At 41.4% G+C, this 22,157-nt stretch overlaps 1 protein-coding gene and 1 pseudogene across 2 annotated transcripts; one reads left to right on the forward strand and one right to left on the reverse strand.

Moving 5' to 3' along the window:
* The first annotated feature begins 959 nt into the window (after window positions 1-959).
* On the forward strand, window positions 960-11,303 carry ZNF24 (zinc finger protein 24). Of its 2 annotated transcripts, none has more exons than NM_001205479.1 (4): window positions 960-1,053; window positions 2,925-3,423; window positions 3,655-3,802; window positions 5,725-6,659. In NM_001205479.1, the coding sequence occupies exons 2-4, from the start codon at window positions 3,004-3,006 to the stop codon at window positions 6,261-6,263; spliced, it is 1,107 nt and encodes a 368-aa protein (NP_001192408.1). In that variant the 5' UTR covers window positions 960-1,053; window positions 2,925-3,003; the 3' UTR covers window positions 6,264-6,659. The 2 variants fall into 2 exon arrangements, with proteins under 2 accessions (NP_001192408.1, XP_059736931.1); XM_059880948.1 differs by having other exon boundaries at window positions 994-1,734; window positions 5,725-11,303.
* Window positions 9,803-21,814, reverse strand: LOC107131772 (small ribosomal subunit protein uS2B-like; annotated as a pseudogene).
* Between the last annotated feature and the right edge of the window lie 343 nt (window positions 21,815-22,157).

Raw genomic sequence — 22,157 nt, forward strand, 5'->3', positions numbered from 1 at the left:
AGTGGGGGTGGGGGCAGGGAAGAGACTAGTGGGGCCTTACAGGAAAATGTAAGGAATTTTTATGTCATAATTAAGGCAGTAGGGGAAAATTCCCCTGGAGGACGAAATGGCAACCCACTCTAGTATTCTTACCTGAAAAATCCCAAGGACAGAGCAGTTTGGCCGGATACAGTCCATAGGGTGGCAAACACAACCGAGCAACGGAGCACAAGCAGGAGTAAGGCAGTTAGGGATCCATTAAATGTATTTACATAGGGGAATTAAGTTGTCTGATTTCTGGTTTTAAACGATCACTTTGGCAGCTGCTTTGTAATATAAACTGTCAAGCCTCAAGTCAGAAAATGACCACGCATTCTGCAAATTCAATGTGAGCTCACTGCCAAAGCTCTTGGTTAAGAGTCTCATCTTGTTTCCCTGACAAGTAAACTGGTCATAATAAAGTTGTATGGCATAGCAAGTAGTTGGCAAAGGTGAGAGTCATGCCTTGGTTTCAAATCTTGCTTCCCACTTACCAGTTATGAGCACTCGGCAAGCTATTTACTTGTGCCTCGATGATCTCAGCTGTGAAATGGGAATAACAAAAGTTCTTACTATCTCAGCGTTGTTGTGAAAATTGAAATTACTTGTAAAGCACGGTGATAGTGCCTGGTACAAAGTAATTAACATTCATAAATATTCATAATACTTCTTTCAGAGAACTACTGTGACGATCACATGACATAATGCATGTGAAAAGGCTTATGAAACCGTAAAGACTGTCTTAGTGGCAGAATTCTTTCTTTTCCTTGTCTTTCAAGCGGAACCCAGAAGGCTGGGATACTGGGGGAGGAAGGCGCGAGGCCAAGCGCAGCCTCAAAGCAGTCATTGTCGTTGGACAGCCCTTCCCCCGGCGCAGAGCGCATCTCCATGGCAACGTGGGGCTTCGCCTCCCCCCGCCTCCTGGGGCCCACAGACCGGAAGCAGTCCGCGCCGGGGGCTGCTGGGAAACGGCTTGTGAGCGGCGTTTCTGCGTCGGACGAGGACAGCGAAGCGGCTGTGGTTCCCGAGCCCGAGGTTTGCGCGAGTAGGGGGGAAGGGTGTGAGGGAGACGCTGGCCTGGGGGCTGCAGACTGCTTGACAAGAGTCAGCGAAGAAGCCTGGCGGGAACCTTCCTCGGCTTCTTCCAGAGGCGCGGGGGACAGGCCGCGGTCTCCGTGCCCGGCAGTTGTGGGACGGGCAAGGGAAGACAGAAAGCCAGATAGGGCTTTCAGCACCCTCGAAGAGTCCTCCATCCCTTGTGTCCTTCGCGACCCCCGACTTCCCCTCCCCCACCAGCCGGTTTTGTTCTATTTCGAGGCCCTGGAATCTCGCGGAGAGTTCTGGGATTCTTTTCGGGCGGAGGTGGGAGTGGGCGGGCCTCGCGCGGGGCCTGCCGGGACTTGTAGTTCAGCCGGCCGCGGGCGGAAGTGCCGCGGGTCGTTTGCTGTTGCGGCCGGGTGGCATTCGGTCTGAGGAAAGCCGCCGCCGCGAGTGCGGGGAGAGGGGGCTGAAGTTGTTGGGGTGGGGGCGCAGTTCGCAGCGGCACTCTGCAGGATTGCGTGGGGAGGTCACCTGGGACGGGGCTCTCCGCCCAAAGACGGTCGGGACCGCGGGCCTGCGCTTGCCGCACCTCCTCACATCCCACTGCCAGGGTGCTGTTTGAGAACGTAAAAAGAAGAGAAATTTCTTTTCTATAGAATGCTGAGCCGTAGAAAGGTAGGGTCTTGGAATAGAAACAGATCTATAGGCCAAAGCTACATGTTTATAAGGCCGCCACACTCCAGAGTATTGTATTAAACTTGTGTGTATGTTACCTGATAAGATCTTTTCTGATTCCTAGTTTTGGTAGAGTTACAGGAAGTTTTTGGAAATTAGCTTTCATATTCTGGGGCCTGTATGGGTGCATTGAGCAGCTGCGTGGCTCATTCTTGACGGGTGTTGTAGACAATGGCATGGGCATGACTGTGCAAATACCAAGGAAAGGATCAGAAATAGCACAAGGTTTCCATGAAGGTAGTAACTGTGGAGATTGTGAGTCATTCAGTGTCAGCGGAAGAATCTGCATCACAAAGGTGTTAACGAGAGTTCTTTCCCCTAGAATTTGCTGATTAATGCCTGTCGTTCCTAATTTAAAGGTATTTATGGGGTGGAGAGTAACTGAAAAATAATTAAATTTTATGGCACATAGTGGTTACTTTTTCCAACATTATTATCTATTCCTGAGCAAGTGAATTTTTTTTAAAACGTATATTTAAAGTCCTAGTAGTTCTTAAACATTTAAAAAATAACCCTTAAACGTTTTGTGAAAAAAAAATTTTTTAAACAGATAATAAAAAAGCAGTCCCTGCTTGTGAGATGACCTAAGTGTGTCAAGGAACACCAGTATTGAATTATAGATAATGTGTTCAAGGGTCAGATGCATTTAGATAACACTGAGAAGGGCTGGTTTTTAACTTAGATTCTTTTGATTGTTGAAATAAGTTTTGTTGATCATAGGTTGGCAAACTTTATCTCTAAAGGACCAGGGTAAATATTAAGTTTCTCATGCCCTATAGTGCCTATTGCAACTACTCAACTCTGCTATTGTAGTGTGACAAATGAATAAAATTATTTATGAGACAGATGATTTAATTTCATGTCATTTTCACATGTCATGGAGTGTTCTTTTGATTTTTTTCCAACCATGTACAAGTGTGAAAACTATTCTTAGTATATGCATTGTACAAAAATGGGCAGCAGGCCAGATTTGGCCATGAGCTGTAGTTTGCAAACTTCTGGTTCAGGTTATTTATTGATTGGAATTTTTAATCTAGTAAAAGAATACATTGTTATTTCCTTTAATCATTCTGTGTCCAGGTTCTTAGAATGTTTAGTCATTTACATATTTTTCATTTCTTGTGTCTCAGGAGTGCCTGTGAAGAAAACTGGGTATTTCCCTAAGGTATCTTGCCTTGATTGTCTTTCCTTGAAGTATTACAAATCAGGATGTCTGCACAGTCAGTGGAAGAGGATTCAATACTTATCATCCCAACTCCAGATGAAGAGGAAAAAATTCTAAGAGTGAAGTTGGAGGAGGATCCTGATGGTGAAGAGGGGTCGAGTATCCCCTGGAACCATCTTCCTGACCCGGAGGTTTTCCGCCAGAGATTCAGGCAGTTTGGATACCAGGATTCACCTGGGCCCCGGGAAGCTGTGAGCCAGCTTCGAGAACTTTGCCGTCTGTGGCTCAGGCCAGAGACACACACAAAAGAACAAATCTTGGAGCTGGTTGTACTGGAGCAGTTTGTTGCCATCCTTCCCAAGGAGCTACAGACTTGGGTTCGAGAGCATCATCCAGAGAATGGAGAGGAGGCGGTGACAGTCCTGGAGGATTTAGAGAGTGAACTAGATGACCCTGGACAGCCAGTAAGTTTCCCGTGTTAGGAGCACTGGCATAGCAGTATTCACAGCTTCTGAATTAGTTCCACTCAACTAAGTTAGAATTATGTTTATGCTTCCCCTCCCCCCCTTTATTGTTTATGCTGCTTTGCCCTCTAGGCCTCTGCAGCATATGTTTTGTATGTTTTCTTTGGTGTGTGTTTTAGTTTTGATTCTCATCAAATTCCTTCTCAACTGAACCAATTCTACCATTTCCAGGTTTCTCTTCGGCGACGAAAACGGGAAGTGTTAGTGGAGGAGATAGTATCTCAAGAAGAAGCTCAGGGATTACCGAGTTCTGAGCTTGATGCTGTGGAAAACCAGCTCAAGTGGGCATCCTGGGAGCTCCATTCCCTAAGGCACTGTGGTGAGGACCGGAACTCTGTGTGGGCTGGAGAGTGAGAGTGTGGCCCTTTTGTCCAGAACTCTGCTTATTTTTACTGGGAGCAGGGAGGGGGAATAATCACCTTCACCTGATTGCTTAGACATAGACACATTGTAGGATTTCTATTCTTATGTGATAACAGTTGGTTTGCTAACCTTGAGTCTTTTATTCTTCAACATAACATCATCAACCTTTTCTTTGCTTTTATGTCTGTCTTTGAAGGCCTCCCCATTTCTTGTGGGCATTTGACTTACTCTGAGCCATAACCCACCGGTAGACCAGGTCCCTCTCTATTGCTTATTTGCCACCTGTTTCACATCCTTCCAGTTTCCTACCTAGTACCCTTGGTATAATAAGCTTGCTTCTTCAAATCTATTTTTTTTGTTTGTTATCACCAAAATCTTTTAGAGTTTTCAGCTTTTTTGGTTTTTCTTCAACATAAGTACAGAAAAATTAAATGGAAAGATTGTTCACTAATGCCATTCTTTCCCAGCATCTTGGCAGTTAATGCCACATACTTATTTATTTTGATACAATCCTGTATATTCCTAAACCTGCTAGATCTCTTTTTCATATTTATAGGAATTAAAATGAAATTTTGTTTGCGACTGCTTTGGGCATCATTTCTTGAGGTAGTTGAAGGTAATGCTAGTGCGAGCCAGATGAGTCCTGAGTTCTGCCCCTTTGAATTATGGGGTGTTCTTCTCTGCAGTAAAGTTTGAGAACCAGTATCTTTGGTTGTTGGAGGTGGCATCTTCCTGGGTGGCAAACTTCTCCCTTGCTTGAATTGTAGAATAGACTTAATTCTTGCCTCTTTAAACTGTAGAATAGAATAATTCTCACCTCATTTCAGCGTTCTGGTCTTTACCACACTTGGGAACTAAATTCTTTCTGTGCCATTTATCACCTTCACACTCACTTCTCTGTTATTCAAGTCTTCAGACCTCACTAATCTCTGACTCGTCAGTGTCTCTTTGTCAGCTTTCTTTTCTATCTCTTTCTTAATCATTTGTTACAGACTTTCTCACTATGTACAAGTTTTTTGAGTGCTTCTGCTCACCCTTTAGTAACTATTCATCAAAGCTTGAAGTTTCAGGAAGGTCTTAAATGAGACTTACTCATACCACTCCTGCCTATAGGTAGATGATGGTACCTCATGTTGGTAATTCAGGCTGTTCTTTCACTGTGCATATCTTAACAGGCCTAGAAGTCACAGCTCATCTTAATACCATGACAAATACCAAATGCAGCAAGTTGCTTTTATAGGAAAACTTCAGTCATTAAAAGGGCCTTGAATTTGTAAGTGTCGTGTCCCAAGTTAACACAGGATGCTCCCGGCTTACCTTCAGCTGCTGCTTGTCTGGACTGCTGTATTCTCCTTGTACTAACTTGGCTTTGACCTGCCTTGTCTTGCTCATTTTAGAAAAATCACTGTCTGACAGATTGGTTACTTACACTTTGTATTTTGATATAATTTCTCCCTTTTTCAAAGCAAAACAATGTGACTCCCTGATGGCAAATTTTGATTTATTTTTCTCCTGACCTTAGCTGCATCTCTGTGTCTCCTAACAAACTTAGACTCTCTGAAACATCTGTAGTTTTTCCACCCTTCGATTTTTGACCACCATTGTGTAACCCACTCCCTGTGCTACCACTCACTAGTATACAGCCTTTTAATTCCTCATATGTTCTCATGCTCTCACCTCATTAATCTCATAATCAGTTGTTTTCATTTTTTTTCTTTTTTGAGAGTAGGCAGTATCATCACCAGTTTCATAGTGCTGTTTATAGACATATACAAGCTATTTACTTCTAGTTCATTTTTTTAAACTTTTTTTTTTCTTCAGTTGTCTGTCCTCCCAGAATAGGAAGTAAGTGATATTTACATTTTCTGTTTATTTCAGATGATGATGCTAGGACTGAAAATGGAGCTCTAGCTCCAAAGCAGGAGATTCCTTCAGCAGGAGAGTCTCATGAAGTTCCCGGCACTCTCAATATAGGTGTTCCTCAAATCTTTAAATATGGAGAAACCTGTTTCCCTAAGGGCAGATTTGAAAGAAAGAGAAATCCCTCCCGAAAGAAACAGCATATATGTGACGAATGTGGGAAACACTTCAGTCAGGGCTCAGCCCTTATTCTTCATCAGAGAATCCACAGTGGGGAGAAACCCTATGGATGTGTTGAGTGTGGGAAAGCATTCAGCAGGAGTTCCATCCTCGTGCAGCACCAGAGAGTCCATACTGGAGAAAAACCTTACAAATGTCTCGAATGTGGAAAAGCCTTTAGCCAGAATTCTGGGCTTATCAATCACCAGAGAATCCATACTGGGGAAAAACCTTATGAATGCGTTCAGTGTGGGAAATCCTATAGTCAAAGCTCAAATCTTTTTAGACATCAGCGAAGACACAATGCAGAAAAACTTCTCAATGTTGTGAAAGTTTAAGAAATTTAAAAAAAAAAGTCAGCACTCAGGTCTTTTTCTTCTGAAATGAAGACAAAATTAAAAACATGAAATGACATAGTTTTCCTATAGACTGTTAGAAAATCCACTGGGAAATGTAGAAAATCTTTACCCACTATTATTATCTTGAAAGGAATGGTGTCATACCTGCCTAGAAACTGAAATTTTAAACTTAATTCAGGTGTTAATGCCTAATCTTCCATGTGATATTTCTTATTATTTTTCCTAATGATGAGCTACCTGATCTTTGTCCCTTTGTTACAAAGTTTGCTTCTTAGACAGATACATTATTTGTGTTGGTCATCGAAATGTTCTTTGCAAGGATACATTCCCTTCTGCATTGAAAAGCAACATAAGAATTACAAAATCTGAAAACTGAAACCACTTTTTCCAAATTTACCTGTTTCCTTTTACCTAATTTGAATATGCATTTTTGAAAATAGAAGATAAAAGGTGACCAAAAACCAGAGTGAAATGAGCCTTAAAACTCAGATAAGAAGTGACGGTTGATAAAACATCAAAAAGTGACTGGGATACCTAGATTGGGGAAGACTGACAAATACTTTGATCCAATAATTGAAGTGTATCAAGAATTTATTCTAGGTATAATCTGCCTGCTGGAAAACTCAAAAATAGCTCATCCTACCTGTAATTGAGAAGCAGCCCACTCATGAAAATAATGTCTACTCATGTATCATTAGAAAGTGAACAGTTTAAACAAACAGTTGTAAAGCTTTGAAGGTAGAAATTATAACACTAGAGGAGGATCTGTAGTGAATGGCAGTGTTGAAGGGCAAATGTAAACGAGTAATGGTCTGTCTTGGCTTTTAGAAAACAAAAGACTTGAAGATCTAAGTCGTTATTTTTCTTTCACTTTTGTTGAGGACAGGAAAATCCCTGATAGGTGGGGAACAAGGTATCAGGGTTTTGATTTTACTCTTTTGGTACAAAAGGGTTGAACACCAAGCTAACAGAGCAGCCATGGGTTTATTATTAAATTTTCTACCAACAAGGCACTGTGCTAGGTACTGTAACCCTGCCACGGGTAGGTAGGTATTCTTCCACTGTAAGTCACTGGGGGTTGGTATAAAGCTGTTTCCTGTGAGTTAGCCGCTCCCCCCACCCCAATCTAAGTAGTCTTGGGGTTGGGGGGTCACCTCTGAGATTCCTAGAGCCATAGTTCTCTTACCCAGGGTGTTGTATTGGGGAAAGGAGGACTCAGCTCAAAGAGCTAGCCAGCTCGTCAGCAGTCTTCAGAGGTGAGTCCAAGATAACTATCACAGTTTGGAAGTTTATGGGTCTTTTATTAAAAAAAAAAACTAATCAATCTCTAGTAGTATTGAGGTTGTACTTAACATATTAGGTTGAATGGATTGTTCTATTTAAAAAAGAACTAGGCTATTAACAACTAGTTTATTAATCGTCAGAGTTGGTGGAGCTTTTTTTAATTTTAAGTCTTAACACATTTTTTAAAAAATGTATAAAAGTAATAACATGGTAGTAGTAGGATTATATACTCCTTGGTTGAGAATCCCAAATACTGTGGTTCTGTTTAGTGGAAAACTCTGGAAGTTAAAATATATAGAATATGAGAAAAGGCTTTTTTATAGTGGGCATAATTGTGTGAAAAATGACCCATGTGAATAAAAATATTACGTATTTCCAGAGTTTTGGGATACATCTGGTGCTTGGATCAAATTAAAAAATGGAAGGTGCGATTTGCATGAGGCTGTTAAAAAGCAGAGTAATAAATGCAAGGCTAGCTGGTGGAGAAGTGAGGCAGAATGGAGCTTGTTTATAGAATTTTTTGATAATTATAAGAAATGTGCTTTATAGATTAAGATTTATTGAAGTATAAATATGTAGTAATGATATAATGTATTTTAAGTTATACAAGAATATGTAGGGACTTTTGTTTGGGTCTTTTTCTCTTTGTGGCTAAGAGGAAACAAGTCAGAGTCCAATAAAGCTATGAATTCCTCTGCTCTAAGATAAAACGGTCTTGGGTTGATTGATTTATTTATAACTGGCTTCTTTCCAAGTAGGTTCTGAAGTGGCATATTTGGAATACTGCTGGGATGACAGAATTCTTTTATCAGAGTAGGTAAGAATGGAGTAACCTCTTGGTGGTCAGAGTTTCATGGTTTTTTAGATCTTCTGCTTTTCCTGTATACAAAGAAGCTTCCCTGTGGTACATTCGTCATAAATGCCAAAGATGTTTGGTGTAATGTGAGAACTTAGAAAAAAGTATTAGAGTTGGCAAATGTGAGTTTGTCTTGTCATCTCTGATACCTGTGTGTTGTTTAAGAAGGATTCTGAGACTAAGGCAAGGCTCTGGGGGGAAAATGGACTGGACGCCAGAAAACTGGGTGATGATACACATTAAAAGGAAATGATTGTGTACTCCCCATCTCTGGTTATCCAGTGCTCTGTGATTTCGTCTGGACTTTTCATTTATGTCCACTCAGATGATCATAGTTGGCAAATCTGGGGGGTGCCCAGCTTTTGATGAAGTGGTGATCTAGCATTGCCAAGCAGTGGCATCTGTTGGGTTTGCAAATGAGCAGTCATTATTAACAGCAAGCAGACTGCTTATGCCTGGCCAATAGCCACTGAGCACTTGCTCATTACTGCGAAATTTTCTTTTGATTTTCTTGGAGGTTGAACTCTCCACATTCACACCCAGTTGGCACTTGATCATTTAGCAGTAGGTCTGTCACATTTGTGTAAGTTGCAGGGAGGGTTCTATGTACTGAAATAATCTGCATGCCAGTCATTGGGTTAGACACTACCCATCTCCCTTAGATTTGGAGACTAGGAAAGCAAGATTTAGAGATCGCGTGACTTGCATGTGGCCAGTTAGAGCTAAAACTCAAATCTAGTTCTGTGAACTCCAGGGATGTATTTTTTTTCACAATGCAATGAATGATGGCTATTAAACCTTGATTGGTAAATTTTATGCTTTTATCTTATGGTTAGCAAATATAAAGGCTATTAAAACATACTTGTTTGACTTTTCTACAGTGCAGAAATACAAAATGAAAAAGGACATATCTTTTTATGGTCTAAATTGACAAGTAATAATTATTTGGTTTGCTCTTCTTCCAGACTTAGGCATATACATAATTAAGCAAAAACGTGTTAATAGCTGACAGTTGTCACTGTACACAGACACTGTTGGAAGCGCTTTACCATGGATTAACTCTTAATCCCCCCACCAACCATATGAGCTAGGTACATATCCCCATTTTACATGTACTGCACTGAAAATTGCCTCCTCTCCCTCCCACTTGGATGTAGACTTTTATTTTTTTATGGCTACATACTAACCCATTGAATCAATACGCTATATATAACTGGGACTTCCCAGGCAGTCCAGTGGTTAAGACTCGGCACTCCCAATGCAGGGGGCACAAGTTCAGTCCCTGATTGGGGAACTAAGATCCCACATGCCACAGCACAGCCTAAAAAAATATGCTGTAACTCGTTAGACAACCCCTACTGGTAGGTAATTTCATTAGTTCCATTTTTTTTTTTTATTACAAAGAAAGGTAGAGTTAACATCCGTATATATTTTGCTGCCTCTGTGGGTATTTCTGTAGCGTAAATAGCCAGAAGCAGATTTATTGGGTCAGGAAATGTACATATTTAACATTTGGAGAAATACCATGAGAAAAGATTGTACCACTTTGCAACTCCATCACTAGTTAAGAGTGCCTCTTTGCCTACACTCCCAACAACCCTGAATCCTTCAATGTGTTTGCTCTTTTTTTTTTGTTAATAAGGAGAATTATCTTTTTATACTTTATTTGCAAATATACTTTTTATTTCCAATTGTGAATTGCATTTTCCCATTTTTAATTATGAAAATATAAATGACTACCATCTCAGTGTACAAAATTTTATATAGGAGCGAAGAGAGACCCTTTTCTCCAGCATTTCCTATCACATTCCACTGCCCACAGTTGAGTATGCATTCATCTAATCTCCTTTCCATAATTCCCATGTGAATATGCATATACATATAAATGCCATTTTTACATAAATAGGATATATTATGTATTGTTCTGCAGCTTGCTTTTTTTTTGTCTCGAAAACCAATCCTGAGGTCTTTAAATCTCCTTAATGGTTGAATAATATTCAATACTATGAAAATACCATTATTTAACTGTTCCCTTATTTTTTCTTTTGCTATTACATTGCCAAAGTAAACATCTCTTTCTTATCTTTATGCATGTGTGTGAGTATTTTTTTAGAGTGGAGTAGAAGGTAGATTGTTGGGTCTATCAGATTGTTACCAGATTGTCTATCAGGGAACAATCTGATAGTAGACCCACCTTAGCCTTCCAAAAGGCCTTCATGACTTTCTGTTTTCACCAACTGTATGGAAAGTGCTCATTTCCCCATAAAGCTTTACCTGCACTTGATAATTTTTATCTGATGGGCAAAAAAGAGAGGATCATTTTACATTTTCCTGATTAATGGCAAGGTTGAGGTTATTTTCATATATTTATTGGCCATTTATAGTTTTATCATGGATAGTTTGTATCCTTCACCTGCTTTTCTCTTGAGTTATGTGTGGATATATGTTGTTTCTGTTCAGCATCTCTTTCCCCGTCTTGTGATAACAGTAAATATTGTGGGGAGCCCATTCCCTGTGGCTTAGGAGAGTACATTACCAGGTCAGGCCTTCCTGAGTCCCACAGCTCCTTTGCCACAGTGATTAAAGAATGGGCGTGTAACCCAAGTCAGGCTAAAGAATACCCTCAATGGAACTTCTGCTGGAACTCTTGGAAAGAACGCTCATCAGAGATCCCACGAACTAAGGACTGTGTAAGCCTGAAAATTTGTACTATGTGGAAAGAGTCTGAGGGGAAACTCAGAGGCTAGCAGAAAGGAATGAGATCTAAGTTCTAATGTCATTTTTCTGGAGGCCCTAGATCCAGCTGTGCCTAAAGCCTGCCCTACCTCTGGACTTTAACGTTTTGTGAGCCAATAAAGTCCCTTTCTTGTTTAAAATAATTGAATTGGGTTTCTGTCCTGATTAATATAGGTTGTTTGTATTTTCTTACTGATTTGTAGAAAACCTTTGTAATTTTAAATTCTAGACTTATACTTTATGCACTACATAAGTTAATAAAATTAGCATGGCCTTCCATGATGTGGCCTCTGTCAGCCTCTGCCATTTGTTACTCTACTCTTGTCTACATCACACAGCACATTCATGTACTTTAAATTCCAACAATAACTGAACACATTGGGAATGTCTATAGATAAAAAACATCACACAGTCAAGTCCTTGGCATTTCTCTTCTTATCCTTCTTACAGATTCATTAACTTGGGACCCAGACTGGGGATTACACTGCTGAGTCTATGCTGTACCCACCTCCAGCCATCACTCTTAGGGTGTTCCCCCACAAACATCCCCTATATGTGACTTGGAACTCCTTCCCATGTCCTCCATTTCCTTACCTCCCCACAATGTGGTTTTCTGGGATCCTTTTTAAAAAATTCTCAGGCCTGTGAATTTGAAGTTGCTCAGGCCCAAGACTGCCCTGGGGTTTATTGCTATTGGAAACTACAGTTGGCATTCTAGGCATGGGAACAGCAAGTATGAAGAATTTGATGTAGGAGCATTGCCTGATTTGTTCAAGAGACAAGGCCAGTGGGGCTGGAGCAGAGTGAAATGGGTGAATGTAGTGGGTGAAACCAAAGAAAGGAGTTAAGGGTGGAGAGTAGGGCCAGATCATGGGATACTTGGTTAGCCACTGGCGAGAACTATGAATGAGATGGAAAGCTCAGAGGTTTTGGGCAAAGGAGTGTAATGAGTAGGTACTGAGACTAGAATAAAGGGTCCCAACTAGTTTCTTTAAATTCGTAAAAAGTTTCTCTACATATTTTTATGTAAATCTGTAATAATATAAACTAATATATAGCTACATGAGAAAATCTTAGAAATAAAAAGCATTCCAAAAGTAACCCATGAGTCCACAATCCTAGTATTACCCCAGTAACAATTTTATGTTGTGTCTACACTTATAAAAATGCACTCTGTATACCTGTCTCTGTCTCTACTTACCATACTGTGTTTACAACAGAAAGAAAAATCTAGAAAGCAGTAAACAAAGTCCATATCTTCGTTTCTTAGTGCCACTTTTCGTCAACTGTGGATCAACTGTGCTTCTACCTGAGGCTGCCCTCTGTTGGGTCTAAGCCACCCTCAAACCTCAAAGGCATGCTCTAGTAATCCTTACCTCTTGCATTATAAAGTTTTCCTCTCTTTGAATTTTTTTGAATTAGCATGCAAATATCCTTTTATAAAACCATCACAAAATCCTTCAGACCAAGATGACTAAATCTAACCTGCCTGAGCAAGTACAATATTAGACAAAATGTATCAGAAGCAAAGAATAGGAGAGAGGAGATCCCTGAAATGGGAAATGCGAGGCAAATTTGGGGCTTCCCTGATGGCTCAGATGGTAAAGAATCTGCAATGCAGGAGACCTGACTTCGACCCCTGAGACGGGAATGCAACCCACTCCAATATGGCCTGGAGAATTCCATGGACAGTTCCATGGGATCCTAAAGAGTGGGACACGACTAAGCAACTAACACTTCTAACTTTCACTGCCTGTGGCCTTTCAGGCCACAGCACAGGGAGAGAGAACTCAAGCAGAACCTGGCAGTCTCCCTCAATGAGAAGATGGAGCAGGGGGCCCTGAGAGGTCAAGGGACTAGCTTTTGCAGGGTGGAGTACCAAAGAAGAGAGCTAAACGTTGGAGATCTGTAGAGGGTCCTTCACAAGCATTCAGCTGAGTGGAAACTATCTGAGGTAGAGGAAAGAACCATCCAGAATAATTAGGGGGGGAAATCACTGGAATTCAATGGCCAGGAATAGTACCATCAGGCAGAGCAGAAAGCCTTAAAAGTGACAGGACATCTGTTAGAGCTGTGGTTCTCAAAAGAGGGCAGTTTTGGTGCACACACACCTTCCTGTCCCCCCACCCCCCACTCTCACAGGAGGCAATTGGTGACTTCTGGAGACAGTTTTGGTTTTCACAGCCAGAGGAGATGAACCTATACTGGCATCTAGTGGGTGGAGGCCAGAGATGCTGCTGCTGCTGCTGCTGCTGCTGCTAAGTCACTTCAGTCTCTGTGCACCCCCATAGACAGCAGCCTACCAGGCTCCCCTGTCCCTGGGATTCTCCAGGCAAGAACACTGGAGTGGGTTGCCATTTCCTTCTCCAATCCATGAAAGTGAAAAGCGAAAGCGAAGTTGCTCACTTCACTAAGACTTCACTAAGACTCTTAGTGACCCCGTGGACTGCAGCTAAACATTCTATAATGAATCATCTGGCCTTAAATGTCAATAGTGCTGAGGTTGAGAAACTCTGGGTCCAAAATGTAGTCTTACCTCCATAGGAGAAAAATGAACCCTAGACAACACTGCCTGAAAGATATTTAATAGCAAGACCTAATAGGATAAATCTAAGTAATTTAAACACATCCAAGAACAAAGCTCAAGAATATACATATATTAAAAATACTTAGCACCCAACAGCATACAATACACAATGACTGGCATCCAATAAAAAATTGGGTAACTCACATCACGCAAAGAAACAGGAAAATGCAACCATAATAAGAAAAACCAGTCAAATTGATCCAGAAGTGACAATTAGACAAGCTCATTAAGACAGTTATTAAACTGTATTCCATATGATCAAGAAGCTAAGGAAATACAGAACATGCTCAGTAGCAACATGAAATCTAAGAAAAACAACCAAATCAAGCTTTTGGAGATGAAAGCTACAATATCAGATTCTTTTTTAAAAAAAGCACAGATGGGATTAATTGTGGATTAAAGCTACTAGAAAAAAAAAATTACCGTAGGTAAGACATAGCAAAAATCATTCAAAATGAAAAAAAGGAAAAGAAAATACTGAGAAAAAATGAACAGAGCTGCAGTACAGTATTGAAGAATGGCACCCCACTCCAGTACTCTTGCCTGGAAAATGCCATGGACGGAGGAGCCTGGTAGGCTGCAGTCCATGGGGTCGCTAAGAGTCAGACACGACTGAGTGACTTCACTTTCACTTTTCACTTTCATGCATTGGAGAAGGAAGTGGCAACCCACTCCAGTGTTCTTGCCTGGAGAATCCCAGGGACAGGGGAGCCTGGTGGGCTGCCGTCTATGGGGTCCCAAAGAGTCAGACACGACTGAAGCGACTTAGCAGCAGCAGGCAGCAGCAGCAGCAAGGTGAGGGGAGAAAGGAACAGAGAAATATTTCAACAAATTATTTCTGGGACACAGTTTTTACAGGTAAATTTTTAGCCATGAAATATATTAGAAAAAAAGTCTTGATTTAATTACTTCAGCTTCCACTTTAAGAAACCAGAATAAGAATAAATTAAGCCCAAAGTAAATAGAAGAAAAGAAAGACTAGATTGGAAATCAACAGAAAACAAAAATAAGGAATCAATTTCTATACTCTATTTAAACCAAAAGCAACTTTTTAAAAAGAACAAGATAAACTTCTAAGCCAAAGTGATCAGGAAAAAAAAAAAAAGATGCAAATTATATCAGGAATGAGAGGTGTGACATTACTGAATATTAAACTAATTCTCCAAATAAAGAGTAGTAATCAAGTTTGCTAAACTCCATATGCTGGTTCCAGTACTAACTTACTGTTTGAGCTGTCAGCAGTATTTTGCATAATTGACATTTTCATTTGGCTTCAGGAACAATACACTTGGTTTTTCTCTACCTTGTGGGACATGTCTTCTCAGTCTCAATGCTGGTATTTCCTCAACTCTCTAGCCTTCAGTGTGTTGGAGTGCCTGAGGGGTCAGCATTCAAGTCTCTGGTTTTCTACCTATGTTCACTTCCTAGGATCTCATCTGGTCTTCAGTTCAGTTCAGTTCAGTTCAGTCGCTCAGTCATGTCTGACTCTGCGACCCCATGAATCACAGCAAGCCAGGCCTCCCTGTCCATAACCAATTCCCAGAGTTCACCCAGACTCACGTCCATCGAGTCAGTGATGCCATCCAGCCATCTCATCCTCTGTCGTCCCCTTCTCCTCCTGCCCCCAATCCCTCCCAGCATCAGAGTCTTTTCCAATGAGTCAACTCTTTGCATGAGGTGGCCAAAGTACTGGAGTTTCAGCTTTAGTGTCATTCCTTCCAAAGAAATCCAAAGGCTGATCTCCTTCAGAATGGACTGGTTGGATCTCCTTGCAGTCCAAGGGACTCTCAAGAGTCTTCTCCAACACCACAGTTTAAAAGCATCAATTCATCTGGTCTTAGGTCTTTACAACTAGTATCTAGGATTCCAAAATCTATTCTAGCCTTGACCTCTTCCCTGAATTACAGGTTCATAAATCCCTTTGCCTACCAGATATCTCTATTTTGATGCCTACTTTAATCTGGGTTCCCAAGAAAACTGAGCCTAAAATTAAACCTTATTGTTAATTCTTTATTGCATGCCTGCCTGCTCAGTTGTGTCAGATTCTTTGCAACCCCCTGGACTGTAGCCTGCCAGGCTCCTCTGTCCATGGGATTTCCCAGGCAAGAATACTGGAGTGGGTTGCCATTTCCTCCTCCAGGGGATCTTCCTGATCCAGGGATGGAACCTGGGTCTCCTGTGTCTCCTGCATTTGCAGGTGGGTTCTTTTCCTTTATTGGGGTGGTGCAATCTCAGAACATGATGACTGAAGGTAAATGGGTAGTGAGGCAGGGAAAAAGAAAGGTACAAAGTGGGTGTTACTCTGTGTCTACAGTCAAGGCACAGCTGTTTGCATAGTTTCACTATCTTCAGAGTACACGCAGTATGAACTAGGTCATCTCACCATGGGGTAGGAGGAGGGAGATGACTTTTCTTCAGGCTCCCCTCAGTTTCCACCACAGAACATCAACTCCACACTCCCAGGTGGTATCATTGAGCCCCTCCAGCAGCAGCCACTGGGCAGTCAGGATCCAAGAAAGCACAGCAGCACAGGGGGAGTGTCGGACCAGAGACCCAGGGGGAGTCAGGTGCTCCCTCCACTTGCAGCCTGGCACGGCAACCACAAGGGTGGATGGTGCAGGCAGTCTTCTTAGAGGGTCATCAGTATCAAAGAGCAGAAACCCTGGGGCTTGGAACAGTGATTCATTAGGCATCTTCAACCTAACATGCCCCAAACTTTTAATTTCTCACCAAACATGTAGTTTTCTCGTATCTTATACTGCCATCTTATAAAGTGGCAATTTTATCCTTCCAGTTGCTCAGGCCATAGCCTCCCCATCTCCCTGCTTAACTCAGTTCCCCACAAGGCAGCCAGATCATAGAAACTAGACTATACCATTTCTCTGCTCAAAATCCTCTTTCTCCTTGCGCTGAATGTCAAAGGAACACTGTGCCTGCAACTTCAGTTCAGTTGCTCAGTCATGTCTGACTCATTGCAACCCTATGGACTGCAGCATGCCAGGCCTCCCTGTCCATCACCAACTCTCGGAGTTTACTCACTCATGTCCATTGAGTCAGTGATGCCATGCAACCATCTCATCCTCTGTCGTCCCCTTCTCCTCCTACCTTCAATCTTTCCCAGCATCAGGATCATTTCAAATGAGTCAGTTCTTCCCATCAGGTGGCCAAAGTATTGCAGTTTCAGCTTCAGCATCAGTCCTTCCTGTCCTCTTTTAATTTTATGGCTGCAGTCACCATCTGTAGTGATTTTTAAGCCCCCCAAAATTAAGTCTGTCACTGTTTCCACTTTCCCCATCTACTTGCCATGAAGTGATGGGACTAGATGCCATGATCTTAGTTTTCTGAATATTGAGTTTTAAGCCAACTTTTTCACTTTCCTCTTTCATTTTCATCAAGAGGCTCTTTAATTCTTCTTTGCTTTCTGCCATAAGGGTGGTGTCATCTGCATATTTGAGGCTATTGATATTTCTCCCGGCAATCCTGATTCCAGTTTGTGCTTCATCTAGCCTGGCATTTTGCATGATGTACTCTGCATATAAGTTAAATAAGCAGGGTGACAATATACACCTTGACGTACTCCTTTCCTGATTTGGAACCAGTCTGTTGCTCCATGTCCAGTTCTGACTGTTGCTTCTTGACCTGCATACAGATTTCTCAGGAGGCAGGTCAGGTGGTCTGGTATTCCCATCTCTTTAAGAATTTTTCAGTTTGTTGTGATCCACACAGTCAAAGGCTTTGGCATAGTCAATAAAGCAGAAATAGATGTTTTTCTGGAACTCTCTTGCTTTTTCCATGATCCAGCAGATGGTGGCAATTTGATCTCTGGTTCCTCTGCCTTTTTGAAATCCAGCTTGAACATCTGGAAGTTCGTGGTTCACATACTGTTGAAGCCTGGCTTGGAGAATTTTGAGCATCACTTTTTTAGCATGTGAGATGAGTGCAATTGTGCAGTAGTTTAAGCATTCTTTGGCATTGCCTTTCTTTGGGATTGGAATGAAAACTGACCTTTTCCAGTCCTGTGGCCACTGCTGAGTTTTCCAAATTTGCTTGCATATTGAGTGCAGCACTTTCACAGTATCATCCTTCAGGATTTGAAATAGCTCCCCTGGAATTCCATCACCTCCACTAGCTTTGTTCGTAGTGATGCTTCCTAAGGCCCTCTTGACTTTGCATTCCAGGATGTCTGGCTCTAGGTGAGTGATCACACCATCATGATTATCTGGGTCATTAAAATCTCTTTTGTATAGTTCTTCTCTGTTTTCTCGCCATCTCTTCTTAATATCTTCTGCTTCTGTTAGGTCCATACCCTTTCTGTCCTTTATTGTGCCCATCTTTGCATGAAAAGTTCCCTTGGTATCTCTAATTTTCTTGAAGAGATCTCTAGTCTTTCCCATTCTACTGTTTCCCTCTATTTCTTTGCACTGATCACTGAGGAAGGCTTTCTTATCTCTCCTTGCTATTCTTTGGAACTCTGCATTCAAATGGGCATATCTTTCCTTTTCTCCTTTGCCTGCAAAGTAAGTTGTCTGCAAGTTACTCCTAAACAATGCAGGGAAAAAATTAAAATATATAGAGAGATATATCTGGGTAGATAGAGTAAGTAGGTAGATAATGATAAAGCAAATGTGATAAAATGATATTTGGGGAATCTGGGGGAAGCACATATAGGAATTCTTTGTACTCTTCTTGCAACTTTTCTGTAAGTTTGTTTGAGATAATTCTGAAATTATCTCAAAATTCAAATTTAGAAAAAACAGTAGCCCTGAAAGAGAGAGAGCGAATTACTAAAAGAAAGTCAGGTAAGGTGCTGTTATTGAGAAATTTTAGGGCAGGGAGAGAGAGGAGGAATAATGAGAAAGCAATTATAAATATCCCTTACAGCCATATTTAAAATGAACATGTAGAGCTATGTTTATGATCAGATCAGATCAGATCAGATCAGTCGCTCAGTCGTGTCCAACTCTTTGCGACCCCATGAATTGCAACACGCCAGGCCTCTATATTTCTGGTACAACAAAGGAAAAATTTTCATTTGCCACTGTCAATATGATTTTTAGAACAAAGTACACACATATATAGTACGGCACTCATCAAAATACTCTTGGTCTACTCTTCTCATTATGTGGCCAAAGTATTGGAGTTTCAGCTTCAGTATCAATCCTTCCAGTGAATATTCAGGGTTGATTTCCTTAGGGTTGACTGGTTTGATCTCCTTGCAGTCCAAGGGACTCTCAAGAGTCTTCTCCAACACCACAGTTCAAAAGCATCAATTCTTTGGTGCTCAGCCTTCTTTATGGTCCAACTCACATCTATCTGTACATGACTACTGGAAAAACCATAGCTTTGACTATACAGACCTTCATCAGCAAAGTGATGTCTCTACTTTTTAATATCCTGTCTAGGCTTGTCATAGCTTTTCTTCCAAGGAGCAAGTGTCTTTTAATTTCATGGCTGCAATCACCATCCTCAGTGATTTTGGAGCCCAAGAAAGTGTCACTGTTTCCACTTTTTCCCCTTCTATTTGCCATGAAGCGATGGGACCAGATGCCATGTTCTTAGTTTTTTGAACGTTGAGTTATAAGCCAGCTTTTTCACTCTCCTGTTTCACCCTCATCAAGAGGTTCTTTAGTTCTTCTTTGCTCTCTGCCATTAGAGTGGTATCATCTGCATATCTGAGGTTGTTGATATTTCTCCCAGCAATCTCGATTCTAGCTTGTGATTCTTTCAGCCTGGTATTAGTGTAAGTTATAAATGATATTGTATAGATTCAGTCTGCCTTCCAGAGAACTGGATCCCAATTCTTTGAAAGAGATTGCTTTTAATGTGCCCTGGAGGCTCAGCTGCAGCTCTTTGACAGCTGCAATGATCAAAGGCCTGAAGGGTGTTCTAGGGAGATGTGGAGAGATGGGTGTGTCAACATCCCTGGGAAAGCTGGCCCCTTGTTCTAGTTTCAGAAAGGAAATCTTCCTCTGTAAGGAACATAATCCACAGCTTCCATAAAATTAGTTGGGTAATGTACAGTCTTTTTCTATTACCTTGAAGAGATTGTGTGAGATTTGTTTTTTTTTTTTTTTCATTTACTGTCTGGAAGTATTCCCTGCTGAGATGTCTGGCTTGGAATATTCTTTATAGGGAATATTTAAATTACAGATAATGTCCTTAATAGACATAGAGCTATTCAAATTTTATATTTCTTATTATGTTAATTTTAGATTAATTTTATTTCAGGTAAAATTATTAATCATCCTCCATATTACCCCTGTAATGACTGTAGATCTGTGCTGATGGCCACTTTTGCATTCCTTACATTGACATATGGGACTTCTCTCTCTTTCTTGATTAGTTTTGCTGGGAGAATATCAAATTTAATCTTTTCCCAAAAATGAGCCTTTGGCTTTATTTTCTTTTTAAAATGTTTGCTTTCTAGTTCATTAATTCATGCTCTACTATTTCCTTCCTTTAAAAAAAAAAACTTTATTTTCCCTCAACTTAATTTCCATGTTCTGTTTAAAGTCTATGAGAGAGTGGTTTAAAACCACTCAGCGGTCTTCCCTCCCCATTCCTGAGCAGTGGGAGCTGCAGACCAGTCTTTAGGAGGGACCTGCTGAGTAGGCACCCAGGGCACCTGTACCCGCAGACCAGTCTGGGATCTCGGGTTGAGCAGCAGTAAACTCAGGAGCTAGAGCTGTCCATCTACACTGAAATGCCTCCTTGGTCACAGCCTTTTCAGCAGCAGCCTGCTCCTCCTCTTCAATCTCTTCTGGGTCTGTGTGGAAGCTGAGATCAGGTGTGACCTCCTGTGGGTGTTCATGAGCTGGTGCCACGCATGTGCACAACTTCCTAGGCCAGCACCCATCACCTCAGACCCACTGAGTGAGCTCCCTTGTTGTTGGAGGGAACAGCGATGCCCACAGGGCGCAGAGTTGAGTCAGTGTTACACAGAGCAGTGGTAGGCAGGTTAACATAAGAGGCCTCTGTGAGAGGCTAGTGGGCAGCCCTAGAATCAGCAACCACCGGAAGTCCCCACTCCCAGAAGACTACCTGAGTCTGGTGAGTGAAATCTCCAGGACTGAAACAGTCAGCAATAGGAGTGGCCTCAAGGCAGCAGCAAACTTCAGCACAGCTTGGTGGCCAGTATGTCTGGAGGACAGGACACTGACGTTAGCCGAGTTTTCAGTGGCATCAATGGCATGGCACAAGCTGCCAGAACTTTCTCCCAGATTCTCTTCAGATTTATGAGGTAGACGCCATCAATTTTTCCTTTTGTAGATTCACTGTTCCATTTGGAAGTCAACCTAAGTGCTTCCTAAATGGTTCCTTATGTAAGGATTTTTCTTTTTAAAATAGTTTAATTAATTTTTATTTATCTGGCTGCACCAGATCTTTGTTGCGGTGGCATGCAGGATCTTCAGTTGTGGCATGTGAGCTCTTGGTGTGGCATGTGGGGTCTAGCCTCCTGACTAGGGTTTGAACCCAGGCCCCCAGCATTGGGAGCATGGCATCTTAGCCACTGCACCACCAGGGAAGTCCCTATGTAAGGAATTTGAGGACCTCTTCTTCCTGCTTTTGCAGGACATAAAGGGCTCTGGATATGGTGAGTATTTCTCTTTAAATTATGATGAGAAACCTGAACAACCCATATGAATCTCTACTTTCCTTTGGGGCTCCCAGGTGGCTCAGTGGTAAAGAATTCACCTGCAAAGCAGGAGATGCAGGTTCAATCCCTGGGTTGGGAACATCCCCTGGAGAAGCAAACAGCAACCCGCTCCAGTATTCTTGCCTGGGAAATCCCATGGACAGAGGAGCCCGGTGGGCTACAATCTGTGGGGTCACAAAGAGTGACTAAACAGCCATAGCTACTTTCTTTAGATTTACTTGATATTCTTTTTCTAACTTCTGGTGATGGAGACTCAAATCACTAAATTTTAGCCTTTCTCTCTCCCCCTAATACATGCACTGAACGCTATACATTTCTCTTTAATCAAGACTTTAGTTGTATCTTACTTTATCTCTGTGGATAAAGTTGTATTTCACTTTATCCAGATAAAAATACATTCTAATTTCCATTGTGTTTGTTCCTTTTACCCATGGGTAATTTAAATTGTTTTTCTTAATTTCCAAAGATTTGGGAATTTTTAAAATGTTTATGCTGTTGATTTCTAGCTAGTTTTATTGTTGTATGAAAACATATGCTAAGTCTATGCTAATAAGCAGTCACTAACCAGATGTAGCTATATAAATTAATTAAAATAAATATAATACAGTTCATTAGTCACATAATTTAAGTGTTCAGTAGCCACATGTGGCTAGTGACTACTGTATTGACTCTGGTGTCCATTGTATTGAACAATACAGATAGAACACAGAAAATTCTGTTGCATAGTCTGACTCTAAATGATTTCAATCTGAC

This window comes from Bos taurus, chromosome 24 (assembly GCF_002263795.3).
Source record: "Bos taurus isolate L1 Dominette 01449 registration number 42190680 breed Hereford chromosome 24, ARS-UCD2.0, whole genome shotgun sequence".
In the NCBI taxonomy this organism is placed as follows: domain Eukaryota; kingdom Metazoa; phylum Chordata; class Mammalia; order Artiodactyla; family Bovidae; genus Bos; species Bos taurus.